At 34.0% G+C, this 27,642-nt stretch overlaps 1 protein-coding gene across 1 annotated transcript in view; it reads right to left on the bottom strand.

Moving 5' to 3' along the window:
- The window catches only part of BRCA2 (BRCA2 DNA repair associated), a 45,238-nt gene that overhangs the window by 12,604 nt on the left and 4,992 nt on the right, over positions 1-27,642 (bottom strand). The window contains exons 2-18 of the mRNA XM_087966344.1: positions 27,246-27,350; positions 24,295-24,540; positions 22,738-22,828; positions 18,699-18,733; positions 18,566-18,606; positions 18,345-18,465; positions 17,611-17,666; positions 17,410-17,524; positions 15,876-16,853; positions 10,345-14,925; positions 9,326-9,436; positions 7,193-7,262; positions 6,192-6,580; positions 5,168-5,361; positions 3,052-3,239; positions 1,116-1,286; positions 213-570 (exon numbers count right to left, since the gene is read on the bottom strand). Coding sequence (XP_087822470.1) covers positions 213-570; positions 1,116-1,286; positions 3,052-3,239; positions 5,168-5,361; positions 6,192-6,580; positions 7,193-7,262; positions 9,326-9,436; positions 10,345-14,925; positions 15,876-16,853; positions 17,410-17,524; positions 17,611-17,666; positions 18,345-18,465; positions 18,566-18,606; positions 18,699-18,733; positions 22,738-22,828; positions 24,295-24,540; positions 27,246-27,324 — 7,824 coding nt within the window. The 5' untranslated portion in view covers positions 27,325-27,350. The remainder of the gene's footprint in view (positions 1-212; positions 571-1,115; positions 1,287-3,051; positions 3,240-5,167; positions 5,362-6,191; positions 6,581-7,192; positions 7,263-9,325; positions 9,437-10,344; positions 14,926-15,875; positions 16,854-17,409; positions 17,525-17,610; positions 17,667-18,344; positions 18,466-18,565; positions 18,607-18,698; positions 18,734-22,737; positions 22,829-24,294; positions 24,541-27,245; positions 27,351-27,642) is intronic.

The following is a 27,642-nucleotide window of genomic DNA, read 5'->3' as shown; positions in this document are numbered from 1 at the left end:
TAAATAAAAGGACTTGTAAGCAACTCACATTATAGACACTTACATATGGTGTACTTTTAGAGAGAGGGTGGGAGCTACCTGACCTGGAGACCTATAACTCTAACAGGAAAATACAAAACAAAGAGACAACTATGCAGAAATGTTTTGTCGCTGCCCATTCAATACGTAAAAGTCACCTTGAAATACAATCATAGCACAGGTTATAAATGTACCTTTAACATCAGAGATTCTGGTGCTTCTAAAGGAGTGCTTGCATCCTGAGATCCCACAAGTTCTGCTCCGTGTACAACAATTTTCTGGCCAACTGTAAGCTTCTGCCTAGATAATAGTGACTGAAGAGGAGGATCCAAGACTGCCCTAATTCCATACCAACCATCTGTAACTTCAATGATTGCCACTTCTTTTTTATTGTCCTCAGTGATGCTTTTACTGTCAGCAGTTTGAGGCATGTTTGTGCTAAATGATATAATTTTAGAGATGCACAGTATGATTGTTTTTCCAGCAACATCATCTCTTTCTGTTATTCTTTTGATGGCTGATCGTTGACTTTTATCCACTTCTATATCATACCTTTAAAAAATTGAACAAATATTTCAAACTGATTTTGATGTTTTTGAGAAGCAATTATCTTGCTAAGTAAAAGGTAAAGATAAAGGTTCCCCTCACACATATGTGCTAGTCGTTTCCAGCTCTAGGGGGTGATGCTCATCTCTGTTACAAAGCTGAAGAACCAGCGCTGTCCAAAGACGTCTCCGTGGTCATGTGGCCGGAATGACTAAACGCCGAAGGCGCACGGAACGCTGTTACCTTCCAACCGAAGTGGTCCCTATTTTTCTACTTGGATTTTTACATGTTTTTAAATTGCTAGGTTGGCAGAAGCTGGGAAAAGTAACAGGAGCTCACTCCATTACGCGGCGCTAGAGATTTGAACCACCGACCTTTCTGATTGACAAGCTCAGCATCTTAGCCACTGAGCCACCGTGTCCCTTGCTAAGTAATAGCACTTAATGAGCAAACAGCAATAGTCTCGTTTGAAAGTAGAGCATAATTAAGACTATACAGACACAGGTAAAATTCAGAAGAGTAATTTTCCCAAATCTTAATCTTAATTCTACCTGTACTTTAGCTGAAGTAATACTCCTTCTGGTGTCAAACATTTACTGGCAAAAGATTGTGGAAATGCAACCTCCATAGCTGCCAGTTTCCATACAATCCACTTATAATGGTTATACACCCAGGCTTTGGAAGTTAGATTGGGATCTACACCAGGCGTGTCACATAAAGCCCTGCACAAAAATATCAAAAAATGTATCAAACTATTAGAAGATAAAGCCTGAGTTTCAACACAAAAAAGACAACAATAGAAATCATAATTCATCTTTTTAAATGCATGTTTTGAAAAGAGCGATAAATAAAAACAGAGCCTAGACTCCTACTAGTATAGAAGCTAAAAAATGTCCTGTGGAATTTCTTTGTGTTACTCCCTGCATTACTACTTTTCACATTTAAGCTCTAAATCACTACAGACAACTATACATATTTATCTTATAAAATTCTATATTTTAGTCAAAACACAATGAAAAATAACTTAAGAATTGGATGTGATTATAGTAAGAGAGAATACTGGTGTTTGGATGTAGAAGACTATGAACGTAAATGAGAGGTACTTGAGAGAACTCTAAGTCAAGTGGAGTGGGGGGCATGGAAGAAAGCAGATGTCAGGTTTGGATGTAAATTGCAAATTCTGTGAAAAACGAAACCTGTGCTGGAAATATTTTTCAAAAAGATTAATGGTTTTAATAGACGTGTGTGTGTGTGCGTGCGCATATATATGCTAGGGAAAAATGTGATAAAGCATGATCAAAGTGTGCTAATTATTTTCTTGTACATGAACCTAGAATCATACATTTCAAAGAAAAAATAAGTTTTGTAAATTATTTTAGTAAGAAGGCCTGCAGCAATACTTGTAATTGATTATAGTAATATTAATAATCTATTCAAATTAGTAAACAAAAAGGAACATTTATTTGGATATTAAGGATATTTGTTTCCCATCCTTCCCTCTCCCCCACCTCCCCCCCCCCAAAAAATGAAATCATGAGTTATAGTCTTCCCTTAGACATGAAAGCTAGCTGGGTGATTTTGGATCAGTCACTCTCTCTTAGCAAAGCCCAACACACCTCACAGGGTGGTTGTTGTGGGGAAAATAGGAGAGAACATTATGCATCCAGCCTTGAGCTGTATAAAACAAAGGCAGAATATAAATCTAATAATAAGTAAGCAAGCAAACATAAGAACCTACTTTATACTGAGCCAAAGTATTTATATTACAGTAGTTCAATAGTTCTACTGAATAAACTTTTCAACTGGTAGCTGCCATTCAGAGACCGAGTGGGGTCCAGATTTTGCTTATGACCTATAAGGCCCTAAATAGCTTGGGACCAGTGTTCCTAGCTGATTACTTTCACCATTAGTGACCTGGTCAATCCTTAAGATAATCAGAAGTGTCATGTGTGTCATGAGAACCATGGAATGCCATCTAGAAATGCTAGAATCATTTCTAAACAGGCTTTTCATGCAAGTGTGAGTATATTTTGAAATAGTCTCTTTTAAGTATATGAGGTTCCTGAAGGTACCTCTTTCACATAACTGAAATTGCTTTCAACCAGGACTTTCTGTAAAAATGTTAAATGAATGGCTGTTGTTTCTGGATTTATTATTAAATATAAACAATGTCTTAATCTTATAGTTTTTCAGAGACAATAACAAAAAACCACTTTTAAATTTTAAACAAATACTGTAGTTTCTGCATTGCGCTGGTACTGAGAAATATAAACATTTCTGCCATTAAAAACATTAGTAATTCTAACTTTTAATAATGTATTACATACTCATAGATTAGAACTGTCAAACTCATGGCCCTCGGGCTGGATGTGCCATGCGTTGGCCATGCCCAAACCTGGTTTAGTGAAGGGGAAAAAAGTTACAATATGTCATGTGATGACACGAGTTTGACACCCCTGTCATTGATAAATATCTTGAACATCATACCAAAAGAATTCTTCTTTTCCGGCCTTTCCCTCATCATTAGGAATAATATATCCTCCATCAGCCAACTGTATTCCATGGTCTTCTAGAAAATATTTTTTACTGAAAAAATCCTGGATGAGAAATTGAAAATCTTCTGCATTTGTGCTATTAATTTTTATGCATTGCTTGGAAATACCAAAAGCATACAACTGCAAGGATAAAAGGCAGACAGAACATTTTAGTATTATTAAATACATATATGCTCAATATATATGTACTAACAAATTATGAATGATACTTCTCAGCATGTTTCTCAAAAGAAGAAATTCCAACTATAAGTTCCAAGTATTTAGTATCTGTAGTACCATGATATTGATCTCTAGAGACAAAACTTTATAACTTCTTTGGTTACTTTAAAGTCATTATTAAAAAGGTAAAATACAAAGTAATCAGAAAGCAAAAATTCAAAACAGTCAGATCCCTGGAATTAAGTAGCTTTGACTTTTATGTAGGATCTTTTAGAAGACTTAAATGCATCTCAGAACCTTAATAGTAGTCATTCTCATCTCATGAAAGAATAGAAAATGACAAAAAATTCCTCCTCAAATTTAGGCATTGTTGATGGGTAAATAGTACTAAAGTATTCATTTATTTTCAATAGAACAATATAGGATATTGTTCAATATAGGAACAAACTGCAGTTAACCTTGGTTCATTCATTTTCCCTCCTGTTTCTCTACCAAGACTGGAAATACAGAATTAAGAAACTTTTATTCAAGTTCAGCATAACTGAATTTAAGTTAAATCTGAATCAGGACAAAACAAGTTAATATCACTTGAAATCTCCAGTTTCAGAACAAAATATATGATATCCACATATTGTCATTAACAATAATTAATCCAGATTAATCAAAATTAGAAGCAAAAAATAATATCTTCAGGATGGTGGACAAAAAAGAGAGAGGCAATATTACTTGAAATTACCCAAGTTCAGAAAAAAAAAATAACCATGTTGTCACTAACAATAATTAATCCACATTAATCAAAATTAAAAGCAAAAAGTAATCTCCTCAGGACTGCAGATAAAAAAAGAAAGAATAACAAACATACATCTGAAGCTTGGTTATGTAACATTATATAGTTGTTAATATTATATCAAAACCAGATCAATATGCCACTGGATATATTAGGAATGTTAATATTTATTTTCCCCTTCAAAGAAAATGAAGAGGGAAAAAAAGGAGAAAAAATGATGGAGACAGGGAAATTGGTTACATACATACTGTATATACCGTAAGTCTTATGCTTCAAAAACATAATAACAATAAGGAATAGAAAGTTGTTAATCACAATTAAGGGAGAAAATAATGGAAATATATACCATTCTATGTAAAAGATGGTGCTGAAGATACCGTAATGTATTAAAAAACGAATTAATAGAACAATAACCAATTATGTTGTCGGAACTTGATATATCATTCTAAAATATTTCTAGTCCTATAAAGAATTGAAATAAGGCAAATAAACTGTGTGCAGTTTTGTTACATATTGCTACTTAATTACAATTGTAATTACAATTAAAGTGCAAGGCATATTGTACACTAATTTAGCTTCTGTGAGGAGCACTTATGAAGAAACAATAAAAAATCAAAGAAGTCTATATTACAGTGTGTTTTTATAGTAACTAAATCTGTCCTATTTTAATTTTTATTTCCCACCATCCCTCAAATTAGTATCTTTGCTTACAAAGAATGAGAAATATGCCCACAGAGTCATCAGAAATCAATCTGTAGCTATCATCTATGGCAGTTAATTGATCAATGACTATAATAAGCATTGTGAGCAATTATGTTCTTGCTTTTTGTGCAAACAATCAATCAAACTATAAAGTCCCCTATCAATTGGATTGGAAAAAATGAAAAAGTTTTGATTTTCAGCTTCAGCACACAATAACTTATTACAGTATACCACCTTTAAACCATGAAAAAGCTTGTGTTTTTAAAAACAAGTTACCAGAGTTTTCAGACGTGAAATGGAAAACTTTAGTTTACTCAATTTCTTAAGATTCCAAAAAGGTTGCATTTGCACAGATAAGATATTTTTTAATAATAAGTCTCTTAAAAGATACTATGCTTACCTGTTCATTGGAATAAAATTCAGGCAATTTCTCTTTGACTGCAGCTTTTAAGGGAATTCTGCAAAGACCAGAAGACCTTTTTACAAGGAACAGGCTGCCTGGTTGTGGATGAATTATTTGATCTTGTTTCTTTGTAATTCTAATTTGTTGTAGATTTCTGGCATACTGAAGATATGTTGTCATTTTTGTTATGTCTGCCAAGGTATTAATGAAATCATGACTATTTTAACTTAAATCAGAAAGTTCAAACTTGCCTAAGATAGTAACACTGAATTCTAATCACATATGGACTATGAACAATTATAAGAGACATATTTCAGCCTTTATTTCAGCATTAATGTGCCAACAAAACTAGTGCTATTAGTGAATAAGCTACTTCTGTAATTTTTACTTATCCAAGTTAATAATAGGAAAGATATCCTTGACTAGTATAAAGTTTCAAAGAGTACATAAAATTGTATATAACTGAATTTCCCCAGTCTAGAGATGGCATTGTATAAAATTAGGAGAAGAAATGCTAAGATTATCAAGACATAACAAATAATAACATTTGCGAATATGCTATCTATAACTTTTGTGCATTTCCATAACTAGAAGTCTAATTGTTATTTTGTATATGGAAGATATCCAATTAGATTATAGTCTGCATTCTTTCTAGGTTTGCTTTTTAAATGGTATCTTTTATTATAATAAGAGTTTTAGACAATAATTCTGCCAATAATTAATAAGTAGGAAAATTGTACAGGTCAAAAAAGTTAAAGTACTTGATGTTAAAGGTATTGAGTGGGGATAAAACATGTATCTAATTTTCAAAGGTCTGCAACACAGAATATGTTGAACTGTATATTGATCAGAATTTTTATAAAAATTGTTATGATCATAAACATTACATACATGCCAAAATAAAAAGAATGAGATATATTGAACTGTATGCTGATAAAAAAACATTTATAGAAATTGTTATGATCATAATAAACAGTACATACATGCCAAAATAAAAACAAGATTGAGGTATCCAATGTACCTTGAACAATTTTACTACATCCTGAATCCAAAGCTGATGTTCGTGCACAATTATCTTTTTCTGATTCAATGAAGGTTTTAATTTCTTTTGTGTTGTATTCTTGCATTCTGTTGATACTTTTGCAACTGAATGAGGGATGGTCTTTGACATTGCTTATTTCACCTTCTGAAGTTCTTGATTTTATTTTAAAAGGAGGCACAAAGATCTTGGTAGGTTTTTTCCCTGAATAATGATTGGGTGTTTTGTTTTCCTCACTTAAGATCATTCCAAACTGAGCCAATGACCTAACTGAAGACCGCTCTGAAAAACCACCAGATTTAGATCCTTTCATAACTTGTTGTGGAATACTAAAATTTGGATTCAGTATTTCTTGTCGTTCATTTGCAAAACTGAAGAAATAAATACATTTTAATAAGAATCTGAATGGAAGACTAACAAGAATTCTTTTTTATGTTCCTTCTCTTTGACTAAGAAATTCACACAGTTAAGTTGCCATGTATTGCATACATACTTAATTTACTGGTAATTTATTTATATCAATACTGAATACTAATTTATTAGTTTTCAAAATGTTACGAAGATTATCTAATGCATTTTTAAAAAATAGTATCTACTGCTGTGCATTGCCCAATTTCCTTAGTTGAAATGGTTGGCTACATAAATTTGATTAATAAATTAAATGAAAATCAAATATATTTGCTACCTTATTTATATTTTGTGACTTCATTATATCCTTTTGATGATTTACAAATTACATAATATACTATTAGAATAAAATTCAATAAATCAAATAAAACTGTGCCTCCTTGAATCACATTTTCTTAATACTATAGTATACTGTTTTTGCTACTATGATCTAGAAAATTCAATCTTGTCAGCTAAGATTTTTTCCAAAACTCACAACTGCTGCTTTAAACTATCGGGCAAAGTTTTCGACAAAGTATAAATAACTTATGTTAAGAAAAGATTAAACCTAAAATGAAATGACAATCTACTCTTACCTAAATGAGCCACAGATGGCTGGTTTTAAAGAGATCTTGTTAGATATTTTTTTTCTGTCATTTATTACACCTAAATAAAAATAAGTTCTATGAATCAAGTGATATTTAAAAAAATATGGATTTCTATGTTTATGATAAAACTATCAGTTTTAGCTGAGTTTTTTTAAAAAAATTCAAATTAATATTTTCAGGAGAATTAGTTCAGTTTCGTATTAATTTGAATAACATTTGTCAAACAGTTGTATAACAATCACCACTATTCCTACTGCAAATAACTGGAAAGTATTTGGATGCAGAATTGCTTTCTATCAGCTTCTGTTTATTGAGAGAAGCTTTTAGATAGGTGAGGATAGATGGAAAACAATTATGGGGTATTAGTTTACAAGTAGCAGCAAGATCCTTGAGGTCCCTAAGATATGTTACTGTAAGCCTGACATAATTGAAAAAAACTGTCTTTTTGACGAGTGAAAAAACAAGCACAACTTGAAACACGGTTGTGGTTGGTTTTTTTTATTATGCCCTCCCTGTCACAATTTTAAAATTAATCTGAATTACTGCTCATATATCTATATAAAAGATTGTATTTACTTCTATGGGAACATGGCTTTTCTCAGAGTTCTGAAATATAACTTGTTCTTAAATGCAAAGAATATATTTGATCACAAAAAAAGAAATTACCTCCTCTCTTGTCTATACATGAAAAATGTTCATCTGCCAAAGCTCTGTGATGGTGTAATAATGTAATATGGAAATACTATTACTACCACAAAGATCACTCAATTCTGAATCAGCTGAAGTTCCTGAATGGATTGCAAAGGCTGTCTCACACAAAGTAAATTACAGTAATCAAGCCGATAAGTGACAAAATCATAAATTTCTATATCCGTATATTCTGTGCCAGAAAAGGTCACAAACTATACCAGCCAGAACTAGACAAAGTCTTCTTGGCCATGTCTTACACCTGCTCTTCAAGCAGCAACCCCTCAGATTGCATATTGTTTTTCTCTGGGAGACCACAATCCAACATTGAAATTTCTAATGGAATAAGAAATAAGTGGTTCAAAAGAATGCATAGTAGCGATATACAGATATATGTAAGGATTAGGTGTGTGTATATGGCATAAAATAAGGATAAAAAAGAGGTCTTACAAACTGTTGAAGATGAGAATGTTTTTAATTGTTTTCTATTTTTCTCTATTTTCTTCTTTCTTTCCTCTTTTTCTCTCTTTCATTTATGTATGTGTTGTTGGTTTGTTTTAATTGTAAAATCAATAAAAAAAATTTTTTTTAAAAAAGAATGCATTTTTAAGTGTTGCTGATCAAATGTTCTGATAACTATATTGCATTTATTACTGCAGATTACAGAACAAACAACTCCAAGTTTGTTTGGTTTTTTTTTGGGGGGGGGGAGTTATGCGGGAAACTTTAACACCCTCTAGTTTTCCTTTGTTAACCAGAGATAGCATCCTGTTTCTGAAGTTGGGCTTTGGGAAATAGTTTTGACTGCTGCAATTGTACTAACTTCTTTTCTCCCTAGCAGTTTTCTTAACCAGGCCTGTGGTCAAACTGATGATGTTTTCCCAGACTTATGTAATTGGGAGACTTCAATTTGCTATTGCTCAAATTATGAGGTAGTTTGGGATTTCACAGCCATCAGTACAACCATAATCCTTGGCCTGATTCATTCCACAGAGGTCACACATTGAATATGTTTTAAAAAATCTTAGGGCATTACGTTATCTGAAGGATATTAATATGTCACCTGCTATAGTAAGATTACTCTCAAGTTGGTCTGCAGTTTTCTGGTACTGTTCCCTCTCCCATATGGAGCTGGGTCCTCTGAATAGTCTGCCCATATGCCTGATGGACTGTTAGTTTTCAGAGCATGTTTGGGGTTTAAGATTAAGATGGAAAGTTCAATTAAGGCTTTAGTCATCACTTGGAATGAGTAGGTAACAACAACCCTGGATCAATCCCTTCACTTTTTACATTGTAGTCCCTCACACATCAATCTCCAAAACAAGAAAAATATGCAGGCGCTATAAAACAAGCAAGAAAAGAAATGGAGTGCCAAAGAAGATAAAATGTATGTATCTTTGAGATGGCTTACATAGACTGAAAAACAAAAATTACCATATGGAGAACTTCTTGAAGATTTGAAAGATGATCTTCTGGATTTTTCGGATTGATCAAATTCAGGCAGCAGCTTTCTTTTAAGGGGAGGTTGTCCTGAAAAAGGTGTCACTGAACATTTCAAAAATGCATATTCAATAAATATAAATTTCTATGGAACATCTATTTAACTGATTTATTAAATCATGTTTTATGTGGATAGCAGTGCTTTCTTTTGAAAGCAAGAGGCTTATTTTATTCATATTTTGGATTGATGTATCTCTATACTACAGATATTACTTTTCAAAATATTTATAAATAAAATATTTACAAATAAACCCAAGTTCTAATTAACTCAGATCCTGATGACTACAGATTCAATCTTCCATGTTTTTCCCCAGACATACAGCAGTGATTTGCCACTGTGTTTTTAAAAAAATGTTTTTCAGTTTCCAAGCCTGGCCTACAATCTTGGCATTTGCTATCAGAAATTCCAGACTAGAAAGTCAAAACACTAGGAAGCAAGAAGTAAAAAAATAATCCATACAATTGCTAAAAATGGCATAGATGTAATTACCAGAAACTGAATCATGGAGGAATGTGAGAACTTTACATTATACATTCACAATTCTTCACATGAATATTTCTCATTATTCAAGAAAAATGGTAAAATGACTAAACAAAAATGGTTGAATTATTTTTAGGGGACAGCTGGAGGAGAGAAGGTATAACTACCCACTTTTACAGCATATTCTTCCTCTCAATGTGAGCCCTGCTAATAGGATAAAAGCTGTAGAATATTTATAAGAGCAGCTATTATTGCTATTACTCTACTCTTCCATCAATCTTCACTAAATCTCATGTTAATGTTACAGTCAACCCTTTGGCAATATAAATTTGAGACTTTGTATTTTTTGAAATAAGATTTTTCTTCACTGAAGTCAATAATTGTGTAGAACATCAATCTGAACTATTGTCAGTGTGCAGTCTTCAGTACCTTAAATGAATTTTAAGGTTGAAGAAAGCAAAAAAGTACTTACCAAATGTGTTTTCTTTTTTCAGGTGTCTTTTCCCACTTCTTGTACGTAACGGAGAATTATTAGCTGTCAAGATAGATTTTTGAATATTTCTTTGTACTTCTGAATCTGTGAAATTGTCATCTTCTATGAAAGCTTTTGCGCTTTCTGAAGCTTCTACATCTGAGTAATTATCTGGAGTTTGGGAAGAAGCAGGACAAAAACAATTTGGATTCTCTTCTGTTGCATGTTTAGTATTGATTCTGCTTTGGCATGGTTGTGTTATCTTCAAAGGTTGAGTTACTTCTTTTGAACATGAAAAGCTTCTTTTGGATTTTGCTAGTTGCTTGGATTTCTCAGTAGAAATGATGTACATAGGTATTTCAATATTTAGCAAAGATTTAGAAGTTTCTTTCTCATTCAGATTCTCTCTGGTTTTACATTTCTCCTTCGGTTTAGATGATGAATTAGTTTCATGCTCCTGTTTAATTTTTGTAATGGGAGTTTTTATTGAAGAATTATGAGTTTGCTTTAAACTTTCATCAACAAAGAAATTACTTGCACTGATATCATCAAATTCTTTTAAAAGTCCCATAGCATTTTGGAGAGCCTTCTGAGAAATCTGGACCTGTTTCCCACATGCTGTATTAAAATCACATGGAATGCCTGAATATTCTTCCATATTTGGATTTTTTCCCCTTTGGGATATATGTAATCTATTTTCTCTGGGAAATTCTTTTTTTCTGACAGAATTCATTGTGTTATCATAATTGCAATCTGGATCAAAATTCTGATAACCAGATAAATCAGATTCAATTTCAGAAAAAAGTAGGCTTGCTTTCTTTCGTGATTCTTTAGACAACTGAACAGGCTTACCACTTGCTGTGCTAAAAAATCCACAGTTGTCAGTAGAAAAGTCTGATTTGCAATCCTTTTTGTTGGAAATTCTGGTATCAGAACAGATCTGCATTTCAATAAAGTCATCTGAAGTTTTACAATTTAATTCAGGCAGAGTTTCCATTGATTTGGGTACAACACATGATAATGCTTGGGTGTTTTCACAGAACTTTTTGGTTATAGGAAATCGGGACAGGTCAGAATATTCTGTTGAAATCTTCTCTACACTCAAATAGCTGGAACCAATACAGTCCCTGCTACCAAAAGCAACAGAAGAGCTTCCAAAGGCATCACCATTATTTACTTCAGAATGAGATTCTAAGTTACTGAGGTTTTTATGAAGAAAGTGTTGGGCATTTTTTAATGCTTCCTGAGAAACATTAACAGTTTTACCACTTGCTGTTCTAAAATTGAATGTAACTGGGCTAGCTTTCAACTGTTTTGAAGAGGTGTCTTTTTCTCCATTAGTTGAGGATTTCTCTAAGGTGCTAATATCTAAAAAATGCAAGCTACAATTTGGTGTCATCCAATTTTCATTTTTACAGGTTTTTCCAGATATGTTGACATTAGTTTCTGCATTAACATCTGACTCAGATGCATTCATGTTCTTCACTGAATGTATCCCATTACAGCTGAAATTGTCATCTGAAACAAAATTCTGGTGACCTGATAAATTAGGTTCAATTTCAGAAAAAAGTTGTCTTGCTTTATTCAGCGATTCTTTAGATAACTGAACAGGCTTACCACTTGCTGTGCTAAAAAGCATACATTTATCAGTAGAAAAATCTGATATGCAGTTCCCTTTGATGGAAACCCAGGTTTTAAAACATTTGCCCATTTCAAAACTTTCATCTGTAGTTTCACAATTTGATTCAGAGTGTGTGTCTACCAACATGGGTTTAGCACATGGTAAAGTTTGGGCAGTTCTACATAATTCTTTGGTTATAGGAAACTGAGATACATCCAAATATCCCATCGGCATCTTCTCTACATTCAAGTAACCAGAAGTAATGCAGTTTTTACTGCCAAAAGCATCCAAAGAACTTCCTAACATATTACATTTATTTGTTTCAGAGTGAGAGTCCAAATTACTGTAATTTTTATGAAGAGATAGTTGGGCATTTTTTAATGCTTGTGGAGAAACTTTAACAGTTTTACCACTTGCTGTTTTGAAACTGAATGCAGCTGGTGTAACTTTCAATTGTTTTGAAATTGAGGTTCTCTCTTCATTAGTTGGATATTTCTGTAAGGTGCCAGTATCCAGTAAATGTAAATCACATTTTGATGTCATCCAATCTTGATTTTTACATGTTTCTTTCAAAATACTGATTTTTTCCCCTCCATTAAAATATTCAGATGCATTTATATTCAAGGTCAGTCCTTTAAAGATTAGTCCATTCTTAAAACCCTGTTTAACCTTGTTTGACAGCACACCCAAAGAATCTTCAAAATTATTTTTAGAATATCCAATTTCTCTACATTTCTCAGCTCCTCCTCCAAATTTAAAATTCTTTTCAACTGAATCTTCAACACTAGGTTTTATAAGATCACCAATATTGTTCATATTTCCAAAAAAGAGATCTTCTTCTGAAAGAAGATGCCTTGCTTTAAGTAAAGATCTGTCAGTAAATGTAATTTGCTTACCACTGGCTGTATGAAAACCACTAGTTTGCTTTTCCCTGTTTTCAGAGACATTCTTATGGTTGCACCCAAAAAATATTTCAGTCTGATTGAATTCTGTACTCTCTTTCACAGAAGGGATAATTTCGTTATGTCTAACATTTATCTTCCTTTTGCAATATGACATATTATTTATCTCTTCCCGTATATCAGACCCTGTCAACAAATTAAGCCTCTTACTTTTTTCTGCAAATATGCTCCCATCAGTAACAGCGTGAATGCTCTGTAGAAAATATTGTTTTTCTGGATTACTTACTTTTTCCTCTTGTTCTGAAATAAAGCTTTTTTTTGCACCTGCATCATTCCAAATATTATTTTTTTCAGTTTTAGCAACTTCAACTAAACATGTTAGATCAGACAAAGTTTCTGGGCAATTATTGTTACAGCAAGTTTTCCCACAATTTACAAAATGATGTATAGGTAAAGCATTTTGATTTTTAGTGGATGACAATTCATTTTCTGATACATGTACAGAATATTTTTGAATAATTTTCAAGTTTACTTCTGTAGTGCTAGTAATCTGGACAACACTATCTTTTTGGCAGTCCACATCTTTTAACTTATTTCCCATATCTTCTTTTACGAAAGCAATTGTTGTATCTTTTGTGGTATCTTGTATTATATATTTAGCATTTCCTTTTTTGGCTTTCTGAGGCCAATCAATATCTATTTCTTTCATAGGCATATGCCAACTATTGCATTTGTTTGAACCATCCGTTTTTATTTTATAGGAGTTCAATATTTCACCCATTCCATTCATATTTCTGGCTAATTCTGTACCTCTTCTTGTAATCTCATCTTTGTTTTTACCTGAATTATGATTTTCCATATCAGACTGTAAAGGATCTGAAATAATTGGAACAAAACATTTGTTTTCTTTTCTGTTTGATTTCTCATTGCTTTGTCTGTCAGTATTATATTCCCCAGTATCTATATGCTTAAAAGAAGAATGATTATCACCTGGATCATCCACAAATCCCGTATCTTTCCAATTCTTAGAATTTAATTTTTTTTTATCAAAACATCTAGTCTTGTTAGTGTTATTGTACATCATAGTCTTGTGTTTTCTAAACTGGGTAAATTCAAATTGACTGTCTGTTTCTTCCAATATATTAGAAAGTTCAGTAATTTCAGCTATTTGGCTTACTGTTAAATTGGGTTTTTCTTTAGGGTGCTGATTTTTAAGTACATTTTGAATAGATTTATTGCCATATTCAGGAAAACCAATTTTCATATCATCTGAGTGAATAGAGTTTACCACAGAATCAGAAACATGTAAATTTAGGTCATTTTGTCCAACTGAAAAATGCTCAGTATTTTCTTGTTTATTTTGACTTGAAATAGCACCTTTTTCTTCATTCTGAACGTCTTCAAGAAGTTGATCTTCTACATCCTTGAAAAGTAATTTACCTTTTCTGATTTTATCAGCAGATAGCACTATCTGTTTATCAGATGCAGTCTTAAAACCTTTGAATTTCTGGATTTTCCTATGACAAAGACATCCTAACTCTCTTTGCTTATCACCAGGCACACCTTTTAAACTTAGTAAGGGAGACAGTTTTGTATCCATTTCTTTCTCCAATACCATAGTTTTAGATTTTGATGCTTTCGTTGAATGAATACCACTGTCCAAAAATTGTGCAGTTAATTCCAAGGTTTCTTGTTTATTTTCTGTTTCTGATACTTGCATCGGCAATGTACATTCTTTAATAAATGCTTCTTGTGATGAACTATAATTTGCAAAACCAGTCTTTCTATCCACACAAGTATTGCTATGACAGATTTCATGGAATCCTTTTTCAGTTATCTGTGTTTGATAATTAGCAGCGATATCTCTGGAAAACATTACAGCTTCTTTCTTCATATTATTTTTTAGAAGTATTGCTGAACTATCAGTAGTGTTATGTTCAATATTTGACTTTTTACTACCTGTAGTTTCATATAACATGTTAGGAGATGTATAGCATTTTTCAGAATCTATTTGCTTTCTTTCTTTTGTGGAATGATTATCAGCAGTTTCAATTTGTCCTGTAAGAAGTTGAATTACAACAGGGATGTGAGTTAAAATATCAATATAAATATATTCTAAACTTCTGTAGTATAATATTGTACTAAAGTATTTTTTCAGGATATCAACTGAGAAGCCACAACTTTTATTTATATCTGAATTGTAGATTTTTATTCTATATCTGAAAAACCACTAGATATTAAAGCATTTGTATGCTTTTATATTTATAGTTAAACAGAATAGGTTTGTCTATACCAAAGAAACAGCTTTCTCTGAGAAATCTTTTTAGGCATACCTATATGAACAAAATGCATATTTTTATTATGATTTCTCTGTAAAACCACCCCAATAGAACATACCAATAGAGTTGATTTTTTTAAAATAAAATGTATACCTTTTCAACACATAATAATTGGGATTCAGTAATATATTTTTAGCAAAATCAAGTCCTTTTTTTTAGAAATATTTGAAATTACAATCTACTTTTGGAATGGTTTATTCAGTCCACCTTCGTCTTCATTAGCTCTTAGAGAAAACTTTCTCCATCCAGAGATGGGGGAAAGGAGGGGAATTCCTTTATTTTTAAGATATGTTATTTTTACTTATACTGACCAGCAGGAGGCAGTATATGACCAGTTTCATTCTATCTGAAATTTGTCAATTGTCATTTACTAAGACCTGATACAAAGCTCTGTGGGCTATGTATACCTGATAAGTCTCAAATAGAACAAAACAGGCTTCCTTATAGTCAGTATCTGAAATTCCAATATTTTTCTTTGTTTTTATAATTAACCATACTTTATTATATCTGAAAATGACTTCAGCAACAATTAATTAACATGTATACAGTATATTTTAGTAGACTTTTTCAATGCAGTAAACTAAAGTCACAACAATGAACTGAAACATAAATGGAATTTTAAGACTTAAGTTGTAGAAATTAATACACAAAGGAATATAAATATTGTACCTTCATTCTTGATTAGGATTTCAGAAAGTTCAGAGATACTGGTTTCTAAAGTTGTACATACTGGCACAAAACAAGTAAGAGATCCATCTCTCTGGGTGGTTCCTTCTTCCCGCTGAACTAGAGAATTGTTTAGAGCATAAATGAATTTTTTGGGCCGCCTTTTCAAACTGGAAAGTGAGCTGATATTTTTCAAGCTTGATTTTGTGTTTTGTCTGCTATCACTAGAAGTTTGATTTGAAATATTATCTAGATGGCCTGGAGAACTTTTATCCTTCCTTGACAAATCAGAATGAATACTTTGGATTTCTGAGGATTCTGTTAAAGTTCTGCTCTTTAAGAAATAATTATTCTCTGAAAAATTAGTCAATAAATGTGAGTTTTTGGAAACGGATAACTTTTCTGGAGAATTCATCTTACTACCTTGTATTAGACATGGTGTGTTTAACATATTTGATTTTAATATTTTAGGACTACTGCATTTTTTTTCAATAGATGATGGACTATCCGGAGAAGTTTTCTTGACCTGTAAGGTAGAAGATGAACTAATGCTCTTCATGAACCTTTTTTCAAGCTGCGTTATTTCAAGACCAGACAAGTCCAACTGAGACCATGGACAAAGCAAAGATGATGGCATATTCTCCTTTCCGCTCACTGCATTCTGTATTGTTGGGACATTTGTATTCAGGTTACATTTAGAAGATTTTAACTTTCTTTCACATTTTCTTCCATTAGAAGCCTTAATCATTTCATGTCCTCCTTCAAGTTCACCATGATTCTTTTCATAAAAAAGAACTTTTTTATTCTCAACTGAGTTAATTTTTTTAAGAAAAACTCTGCTGCTGGCAATGTTCAGAGAAAAATCATTTGTTCCACCATGATTATCTTCATCCATTGGTACATTTGATGGCTTTTGGTATCCATGTAGCTCAACAGGATATGGATTCTTATCAAAAGATTCATTTAAAAAACTTTCAAGATCTGTAAATAATTGCAAAACAACAGCATCAGAAGTAAAATCCCGCAAAAGAAATTTGGTAACGAAAATTATATGAGAATTCAATTATAAAATCTAGGTTAAGGCTTAGGAAATATTAATGTAGTCATTTGTACATGAAAATCCAATGTCCATTTGAAACTAATTATCTGTAATGGTTTGTGGAAATAATCTTGGGAAACAGGGCAACAAGACACAGTCAAGTGAACAAGAAAATAAATTATTCTGCAGCAAGAATGTGAATGGGGCAAGAGGTTCAGAAGTACTTTCAGATTTTCAAGAGACTGTTAATGTAACTTTGAAACCAAGCAAAATTAGTTCATCTAGTCATGTTGCCTGTTTGGTCTACCTGGTAAGGCCAACACTATCCAAAATATTATCAATTATGGTTCATTTAATTACTAAACAAAAATAAATAAATACTGTATCCTAAACAATTATTCTAATATTTGCTAGTGGCAAATATTTAACAAATAAAAATATTAAAGGAAAAGAGGCAAACTAAGAGTTATAAACTGTTAATAAAGGACAAATGCTCACTGTGAATTTTGCTGTCCATTTCTGCACATGCAATTTCAATTCCTGATGAAGATTGCCTATTAATAATATTGCTCTTGAGACTTTTCCCATGTTTGGAAAAAAGACTATACATGATCTAAAAACCAAAGCAATGAAAATTAATTTATAAACTTACATATCAGTTGAAAATTGTAATACCAAAAATGCACATTCTTTACTTACAGTATCAATTATTTCATTATGGATCTTTGTTCCAGAAACTGAATCATTTCTTCTGTCTACAATTCAAACGATATATATTATTTGCAGTTATTTTATGACTCATTGATGGAAATGTTTTATGTCAAACTTCTATTTAGTGAAGCTTTGTGAGAATTTTATTTCAAAATACAGAACATATTTAATGAAATAAGTTGAACAATTAAATATTCTAATAAAACTATTGGTACTTATATTAAGCTTGAACAATGCAACCATTTGCAATGATTGCAATGAATTAATTATATGGATCCAACATATTTAGACCAGTAATTATTCAACTTAACCAAACTTTTAAGAATACATTTGATTTCATATTTATTTATACCCAGCCTTTCATTTAGGAACTCAACTCACTGTAGTTCCTCCTATTTCTTTCCGCAACAGCTTTGTGAAGTAGGCTGAACTGAGAGATAGCAGCTAGCTCCAAATAAGCACTGGCTGATGATGTAGTCAAATTGCGTTTTCCCACTTATTGTCCATCCATCAGTATGTCACATTGATTCTATTTCTACCTCTTTAACCATATTGAAAATGAAACAAGTATATGTCTAATAATTATCAGCTGATTTCAAAAGAACCATAATTTTAATAACAATATATGTATTATATTAATTACAACTGCAAAATGTCTTTCTCTTGTAGTTACTCTGTATTTACTATTCTTTATCCTCACATTTCAGTCATAACCATGTTACCTTCATTATCTATTATGACAGTTGGAGAAAGTGTAGGAGGTGTTGCTAAAGAACTTGTCCAAGACATATCAGGATCTGCTTCTACTCCCAAGCTTTCAGAAATGCATTTCTGTGTCTGAACCTAAAATATAATGAACAACTGTTTAAACACAAACATAGACACAGACACACACAAACACATATGGTATTCTCATAATTAAAATATTTTAGAATAAAATTACCTCAAAAATCTTGGGTGTTTGTAATAAACTTTCACTTAGTACTGAAAATATGAAAGAAGGTATTCTTAGAATGAGCATATATTTATAAACTAATACAATTTTCAGTGCAATAGATAAAGACATTCATATTTACCATATTTATTATTTTGTTTTTCTTGTACAGCCGATCTGAAATATAAAGAAAAAATAGTTATTTAAATCAAAAGAATCCTTAAACACAATTTTAATTTCTATAACTACATAAAATATAATGAACAATGTTCACACGTCCAACTCATTTAAACAAGATGTATCTTTTTAAAGTCAATATGGATAATCTCAGAGCTTCTGATACTATAGCACTAATGAGGTTAAGTACAATCCTTTGATTAGCCATTTTAATTTCTCCAAAAGACAACATAACTATTATAGAATGATATTTGATATCATAGTTTGAATATAATTATTTTCTTATCTCTCTGCAGAAATATGTTTACCTATCAGAATTTATCTTTAGGGAAAATTACATGTTATAAGTATCACAGGGGTATGTTATGCATCAAATATACTTCTTAGTTGATGGGATGTGGGCAATAATATATTGGCTTGCAAAGAAGTCTCTGAAGCACCTGCACTAGAGCAACAGCGAGGTAATATTAGATTTTGATTGTGCTTATTTTGATCAGAACATGTCCAAACTGATTAATACTGTTCTTTTTTTTTTTTTTAAAACAAGTTTTATTAAAAGTTTCAACAACAAACAAATCATTACATATTAAATCTTTCCCTGTCTTTCTACAATAATTTCCCCAATATTCTCATAAAACACAAACAAACACAAACAAACATAAAAAATCTTTTAGTAAAGTACCTTGGCCCCAGTTACCTCTCTTTGCATGGGCTAAAATAATAGCGCATATCACTCTTCACAATTCTATCTTATTTAATCCATCTTAATTAAATCATTAAATTTGTATCTTTTGCCCATTCATTATCCCTCTATCTCTTCTTATAATAAAAAGAATTTCTCCTGAAATCACTAATCAGAGTATGATGCCTTTCTATCCTCCCCTAAGTTAGTAAAATTAACATTCAACATAACAAATACCCAATTTGGTTCTGCTTGGTACATTCTATCCACCAAAAATGTTTAAATACATTGTATCCTCCTTTCCTTCGATATTTTATTACATTTCAAAAATCAATCATTATTAAAAACTTCAACATTTTAATTTCTTATTAAATCTTAAACCATTCTAATTTACTATTTCAAATATAAATGTTACAATACCATCTTCTGTACCTTAGCAGAATCTTTCTTACAGAAATTTATATTTCATCCTTTGTCTCTAAAAAAATCCTCTTCTCCCATCCAATTTTAAAGCTTTGAGGCTTTTCTCCGCCTTTCCCTTTCTTTCTTCCCCCACCAAATCTTCCTACCCCCTTCTTCTTCTAACCTCTGCCTTGCTGGGATCCCTTCTCTGTTGTGTTCCCTTTTTCTCTTGTTTGTTATCATTATATTTACTTTGCATCATATTTTTCTCTTTCTCAAATGTTTTTTTAGATCTTAAGTCCTTCATTTTCCTTGCTCTCTTCCTTCCTTCTTCCTTAGATAAGTTTTGGGATTCAATGAAGATGGCGTCTTCGTCTCTTCCTTGTTGTTCTTCTTCCGTTTCCATCTGTTCCATTGTCTGTTGGTAATTGACCAGCGCCATTTCTAGAAATAGAAAAGCTTTTTCCATGCCATCTTTGCAGGCTGCTTTTGTTTGCTCATATTCATCCCTCAGGTCTTCAAAAAGGAAAGCCATTATAAATAAATCTTTTCTTTTCTTTATTCCTCTTCCTTCTTACACCAACCAAATATTCCGAGAGAAAGGCAAAACAATCCCAAAATCCACAATCCTCAATAAATCCAAGCAAGCCAAAATTCCCCTTCCTCTTCCAGGGTGGTATCAAACAAATAAAAAAAAAGAATCCAAATCTATATTTTAAAGCCTTATTAAGATTATATTTCTGTCCTCAAGTCTTCAAGGCATCTCCTCCAACAAGATCCAAATTTATATATTTTCTTTATCCTCTCCCTTCCGGCTTAATTCCGTCGGGAGGGAGAGTAAACTTTCCTTCAGCACCTCAAAATAGCCGCTTTTTTTTTTTCTTTGTGGAAAAAATCATCAAAAACCATCTTTTCCAGGAATTAAATTAGATAAATCTCAAAGCCCTGGGTCAACCAAGAAGAACTTTCACTTTCAATAACTTTCTCTTCTTCCTCCTGCGCATACTTGCCCGGCTGTCAACTTCTTTGTGGCGGCCATTACGGACCGCCGCTGCACCGTCCTGGTAAAGGGGGTTCTGCCGGCCAGGGAGGGGTCTGCAACACCCCAAACCCTTCCTCCGGATCCCCTTACCTTCAGCTACCCCTGCAGGGCAGCCTTGCTCCGCACCCGTCCGGGTCGGAGCCCCAAAACGGCTAGCGCGGCAGCTTCGCGAATCCCTACCGCTCGCGAAGCCGACAAACCGGAAACTCCAATGTTATGCATCAAATATACTTCTTAGTTGATGGGATGTGGGCAATAATATATTGGCTTGCAAAGAAGTCTCTGAAGCACCTGCACTAGAGCAACAGCGAGGTAATATTAGATTTTGATTGTGCTTATTTTGATCAGAACATGTCCAAACTGATTAATACTGTTCTTGATAATGGTGAATCTGACATGGCTGTTATAATTAGTTACCTAGTGTAATTCTTTCCCATTCTACCAAACTGGTAGGCGAAAGCCTCAATTGTTCAAATCTATGGTCTATCTGCTGACAGACGTAACATATGAAGAAAAATGTACAAGGGGTTCATAGGTTGAAATAGGGTCACCTAAATTAAGGTGAGCTGATCTTGTAGAGTTAAGATAAATACATGTTGGGGAAATGAAGATGTAAATTTAACTATAAATGAAAAAGCTAAAATGTATGTCACAAGGTATGAATCCATGTCATCTAGACTGTTGTTGGGGTGTATGAAAGTAGAAATTCAGTGATAGCTATTACTGTTCAATACACTGATTAAAAATGAGCAAGGGAACAATTGTGGAACATGAAATACAGATAGAATAGGGCAGATAGGAATATGGAAGATTAAAAAAGTGGCTGGACCATTTAGAAATCCAAAAATTAATGAAAATAATAATTTTTATATCTTTGAATATCTGCTTGGAAAATGTTTCAAATTTATGGTTTAGGCATATGTATCTATGTGTGCATGCACACAAACACACATTTAATTGAAAAGCTTAATTGTTTTTATATAATGAAAGATCAATACAGTTAATAAAGGATACAAGATTGATGAGAGGTTCTGAATATGGAATATACCACAACTTGGAATTGTCAAGAAAGATCTTATGCAGTCTTAGAAGGAAGGGAAAAATGTAAAAAAAATAAAAATAGAGAAGACTGAATGATTGCAGGGGAAAAAAGTATGACACTGAATATTTGTACTAGTGATGGAAGATAAATTAATCTTCCAACAGAATGAATGGAAAGCAGACATAACAAAAAAGCATGTGAAAGCTGCTTGGAACAGAGTGAAAAAAATTATGCTACAAGTGCTACAGAAATGTATGGAGTAATGCTAAGGGAAAATATGAAAAAAGATGCTTGGTAGAATGATGAAGTGAAAGTGGCAAAATAGGTGCATATAGGAAGTGATTGCTAAAAAAATTAGGAAATATGTTATATCAAGATGGGCAGGAGTTGGGCAGGAATATTGTTTTTTACACATTGTGCCCTAATTTGCTTGGCTATTTCTTATGCTTCCAGAAAATGTATCCACATCAATGTCACTACATTCATTTCAATATACCAAATAATTAGCTAAAGTCTGAGGCACTTGTTGCCATGTTGAATTAATCTGGTGTAGTAATGAGCCAATTTGCTAGTTTGGTTGGTTAAAGACGTCAGGCTAGAAAACAAGAGACTGTGAATTCTAGTCTTTCCTCAGATGCAAAGCCAGCTGATTGATTTTAGCCAGTCAGTTTGTCAACCCGAAAAGGCAATAGATGATTCCAAGAAATCATCATCAATATGGCCAAGCATTGTGATGTTACCTTGATTCAAAAGGCAAATTTAGCTGTAACAATGGAATTCTTTTTTGTGTTGTTATAGACAAGATCTATACCTGCAGATAAATAAATGAGATGCACCTTGTAATAACACAGGAACTAGAAAGATTCATTCCTTCATTTGATTCATCCACTTGTGTCCTCGGTCTAGGCATTTCACTGAAAGTTTTACCTGTATCAAAGAAATGTAAGCAAAAAACCTCTTTCACTACTAGATAGTTCGATTTTTTCCTCTACATTTGTCTTATTAAATCTTGAAGGCTGCAGGAAGTACATTTGTTATTTAATCATTTTTTAACCATTTCTAGCTCCACAATTCCATTGCCCCTCTGCTTATGGTCACTTTCCCCCTTTTAATAGTTAAATCAGTTTAGTGTGGATACAGGATCTAGTAATCCAGAACAAGACATTAAATCTATGGAACGTAACTTAGAGATTGTGCAGATCTATCTTTTAAATAAAGTGAGTGAATATAAAAGATAAAGGTAAAGATTTTCCTGTCCAGTCTTGTCTGATCTAGGGCATGACGCTCATCTGTTTCTTGGCGGAGGTAGCCAGCTTAGTCCTAAGACATTTTCTGTGGTTATGTGGCCAACATGGCTGTATGGAACACTGTTACCTTCTCACTGAAGTGGTACCTATTAATGTACTCGCATTTGCATGCTTTTGAACTGCTAGATGGGCAGGAGTTGGGCAGGAACAGAAGCTCACCCTGTTGTGTGGTGCTTGGGTTAACCTGGGCTATCAGCTTTCTAACTGACAAGCTCAGCATCTTTAACTGAGCCATTGCACCCTGAGTGAATAGTAATAATTAATAAAACAAATGAAGCACAAAGAATATTCTAAAGATACAGATGCTAAATATGATTTTAACAAAACATTACAATATGTTGAAAATGCTTCAGAAATTAGAGTACTAATTAGGGATATGGAACATTTAGTGACTAAGAAATGAATTGCCAGAATTGCCCTCCATCCCCCCGAGGCCTTTGGTATTACAAACAAGATGGAATAAAATCCCACCCCGTTGGTCCTCAGGCACCGGCTGAATAGCCTGGATCTCCAGCAGGTACTGAATAGCTGTTTCCATGAGGACTCCTCTCTCTCTGTAATGAATGAAAAACCTCGGGGATATGGAGAGGAATTCTAGAGAAAGACCCGAATGAACGGTCTCTGGGACTCAGGTGTCGGTGGTTACTTCCTCCCAACGCCTGGCAAACAAGGCCAGACGTCCCCCAATGGCAGGATTGACAGTAGATTTATCTGGGGCATCGGAAGGGATGACCCCCAGCCCCTCAAAAGGGCCTGTTCTATACACTATAAACCCAGAAGTGGCCGAAATTGTCTTCTATTCTATTTTTTCATGTTTTTATGGAAATGGGGCAAAAGCTGTTATTTTATACCTCAATCATCAACCCAAAATTCCTGTTTTATACAGGCCACAATATTTGAGCTGACAGCTAATATCACCAAAATGTTACTTTTCTAGTTGTGGACTTTTATGTAGCCAGAAAAATACAATTTCCACAGAAGAGGTATCTGCATTATAACATTTCGTTTCCATACTACATCCATTTCATAAATGGTACACATACAAAAATGTTTACAATTTTGGTTACATATTATTTCTTATCTTACCTGTTTCTTCACTGGACTGAGCTGATTTTTCTATAGGAGAAGTAAATGTTTTTACATTTTTATTCTGGTCTTTAAAAATCATGGGAGTTGATACCGATGAGTTATTTATAGACAACTTCCCTTTTGGGGTTTTGAAAGTATTTTGATCCATAGCTTTGTGTAAGGGGTCTTCTGTTTTTTTCACATCATAAGGTGGAGCTTCTGAACTGAGTTCTTCAAACCAATTGAGACTTATTGGTCCTAGGTCTAAGAAAAGCAGTCAATACATTATTTAATATATGTTTCAAGTTATGATTTAATGATTATTACACATTAATAATTTGTTTACAAATAATGTAAATTACTATATACCGTATTTGCCGGCGTATAAGATGACTTTTTTGCCCTGAAAAAGATGCCTCCAATTGGGGGTCGTCTTATATGCCGGGTCGTCTTATAAGCCGGCAAATAGTAATTGGGAAGCACTGCGGCTGCCAGCGGCTGAGGCACTTTGCGCACCGTGGAAGCAGATCCCGTGAGCCGAAGGAGCAGCCAGCCTTCTCCCAGCTCCCAAGGAACGAGGCTCGCACCGCCCGAGCTCGCTGAGGTATCCGGCTGGGGCTGTCAGGAGTTGTTACCGCTGGCGCGCTCGGCGCGGCTCCAGTCCCGCGTTGCCTCGGAAGGGAAGGCAAAACCAGGAGCCGCTGCTGCGTTGCAAGCGCCGCCGCGCTCTTCCTTTTTGCCTTTCCTTCCCGAGGCAACGCGGGACTGGAGCCGCGCCAGCGGTAACAACTCCTGACAGCCCCAGCCGGATACCTCAGCGGAGCCCGGGCGGTGCGAGCCTGCTTCCTTGGGAGCTGGGAGAAGGCTGGCTGCTCCTTTCAGCTTCACGGGATTCTGCTTTCCACGGTAGACAAAAGTGCCTCAAAAAAAAAAAAAAGTGCAAAAGTGGAAGGCGTGCGGAAGAGGGGCGAGTATGTAACAAACTATATTTTGAGTGGAAATGTTGGGGGTCGCTTATACGCCGGGTCGTCTTATACGCCCCGGCATATACGGTATTACTTTCATCAGAAAATCATCACTTTAGAAGATTATTTTGCAGGATCTAATCTGGGCCAGTCACCAGGACCAGAGGTTTTGTCTTCTGAGCTTTCAGACTCATGCTGGAGCCCATCCTCAGAGAGAAATATCCTGAGGATGGGCCCCAGCATGAGTCCAAAAACTCGGAAGACAAAACCTCTGGTCCTGGTGACTGGCCCAGGTTGGATCCTGCAACATTATCCTGGGACAGGTATATTCATCTTCATTTGTAAGATTTTTTATACAATTACTGATGTAGGTTGGCTTTCTACAAATATTGTGTAATATTAGATTTTTAAATAAATATGAACTACCATCAAATATTACTACCACTACTATAAAATGTTTTTTTCTAATAGGCAGGGCATCCTATGGAGAATATCTCCTCCCACTTACTTTAAAAGCAGAGTTCAAAACTACTCTGAAATTCTTTCTGAAGGTCTTCACGTATCGCCTTGAATCATGAGATCGGTGGCAAATAAATTTAATAATAATATCTGGCTCTGTCTTGTTTGGAGAACATGCATGCCTATTAGGCATGTGACCAAGATTTGCTTACAAGCTAAAGACTCTTTATCAGGTCACTCTTTTATAAACAACTAACTGCAAGCTTCTCTGTTATCAGCAAAAAGATTCACCTCCATGCCAAATCACTAGAAGGTTTTTAGAAAGAGAAACAAAGTCTTGAGGCTAAGGTATATATGTTAGTTACAATTGGGAAACAGCTCAATTACTGAGGCTGTTGTAACCCTATCCTTTCCTTCTCAATAAATCTTAATGGTTTATATTAACATAATTATTTTTCATCATACATTATATTATTTATAACAGACAATAACAGAAAAAGGTGAAAAAAACACAAGAACCTGGCAGTAGCTACAATTAAGCATGCACATTTTCATCTTAATTGTATAACAATCTGCCTAAATTTTCTTTAAACTCTTTTTCTGACTTGTCAGTCTAAAATTGGGAAAGCAGCTATTCCCCTCTAACCAAGGAATATCAAAATAATTTCAATCTTGTCTCCAGAGCAAGTAGGTAGGAATATCAACTGTAAGATACGTTGTATCATCTATAGAAAATGAGCTTGCAATGTACTATTTACAAAGGTAAGTCTCATATTTCAAGGAAAAAGTTTCATATAGCCTGTGATGGCGAACCTATGGCATGTGTTCTGGAAGTGGCACACAGAGCCATCTCTCCGGGCACGCCAGCCCATTGCTCTTCTGGGTTCTGCCATGTGCATGAGTGCCGGGCAGCTGGTCTTCGCATGCGCGGGAGCGCCGGAAACTGTTAAGATCAGTTCCCCGGTGTGGATGTGCACGCTGGGAAACTGAGCTTCTGGTTTCCAGCACAAGCATGCACGCCAGCTAGCTGGTCTTCGCACACGCATGTGTGAAAGCTGAGGCATGTGGGCAGCTGAGCTTCCAGTCTGGAAACTGGAAGCTCAGCTGCCCTTCCAGTTTCTGGCGCTCCCACACACACGCATGCTCCCATTTCACCACTCAGTGCCAAAAAGGTTCGCCAACACTGATATAGGCTGTACTTGGCTTACAGTTTGTTCAGCAACTGTTCAGAGCACAATGGTACTGAATTAAGCACAATAGTACTGACTTACAACCTGTACCCAAATTTGGTTAAAATTTGGGCTCTTGGCACTCTATCCATACTTACAACCACAAGAGTGCTGTAACTCCCACCTGCCTATCTGACCACCATTTATGTCCCTTTGATCATTTGCTGTCTCCCCATTGACTTTTGCTGCTGTTTTCTTCCTCCCACTACTGCTGAGGCAAAGCTGGCCTGGCTGCAGTGCTGTATGGTACTGGCTGCATGCAAAGAAAAAAGGATTCAACCCCCTGCCCCCAAAGCAGCTTGAATTGAAATAGTACCTGATTCACTGTATTGTGTTTTGAATATTTCAGACAAAGATGGTTTCTTTGGGGATATATCAACATTTTTCTTTTCCATTGCACTGCTAATACAATTAAGAAAGTCTGCAAAATAAAGTGTTCTCAAAATTATATGAATTCATATTTGACAGAAATTCTATTCTTTTTTCTTCTAGACTACTTAGACATCATATACCCTCCCCACAAGAAATGCAAACATTTATAGTCACAGCACTAACATCATGAATGAACCAATAACTTTATAAAATAAAGCTGTATAATTTATAGCTTATATGAAAATACCAGATTTTGACAAATTATAAGGACTGGCTCAAACATAGATCTAGGTGACTCTTAAATAGAATCAAAAGACTAAAGACAGAGGATAGGATTTTGT

Source organism: Notechis scutatus, chromosome 5, assembly GCF_049901735.1.
Source record: "Notechis scutatus isolate UNSWTSFEM ecotype Mainland chromosome 5, rNotScu1.2, whole genome shotgun sequence".
In the NCBI taxonomy this organism is placed as follows: domain Eukaryota; kingdom Metazoa; phylum Chordata; class Lepidosauria; order Squamata; family Elapidae; genus Notechis; species Notechis scutatus.
Note: the sequence above shows the minus strand (reverse complement) of the source record. Positions and strands in the feature narration are given on the sequence as shown.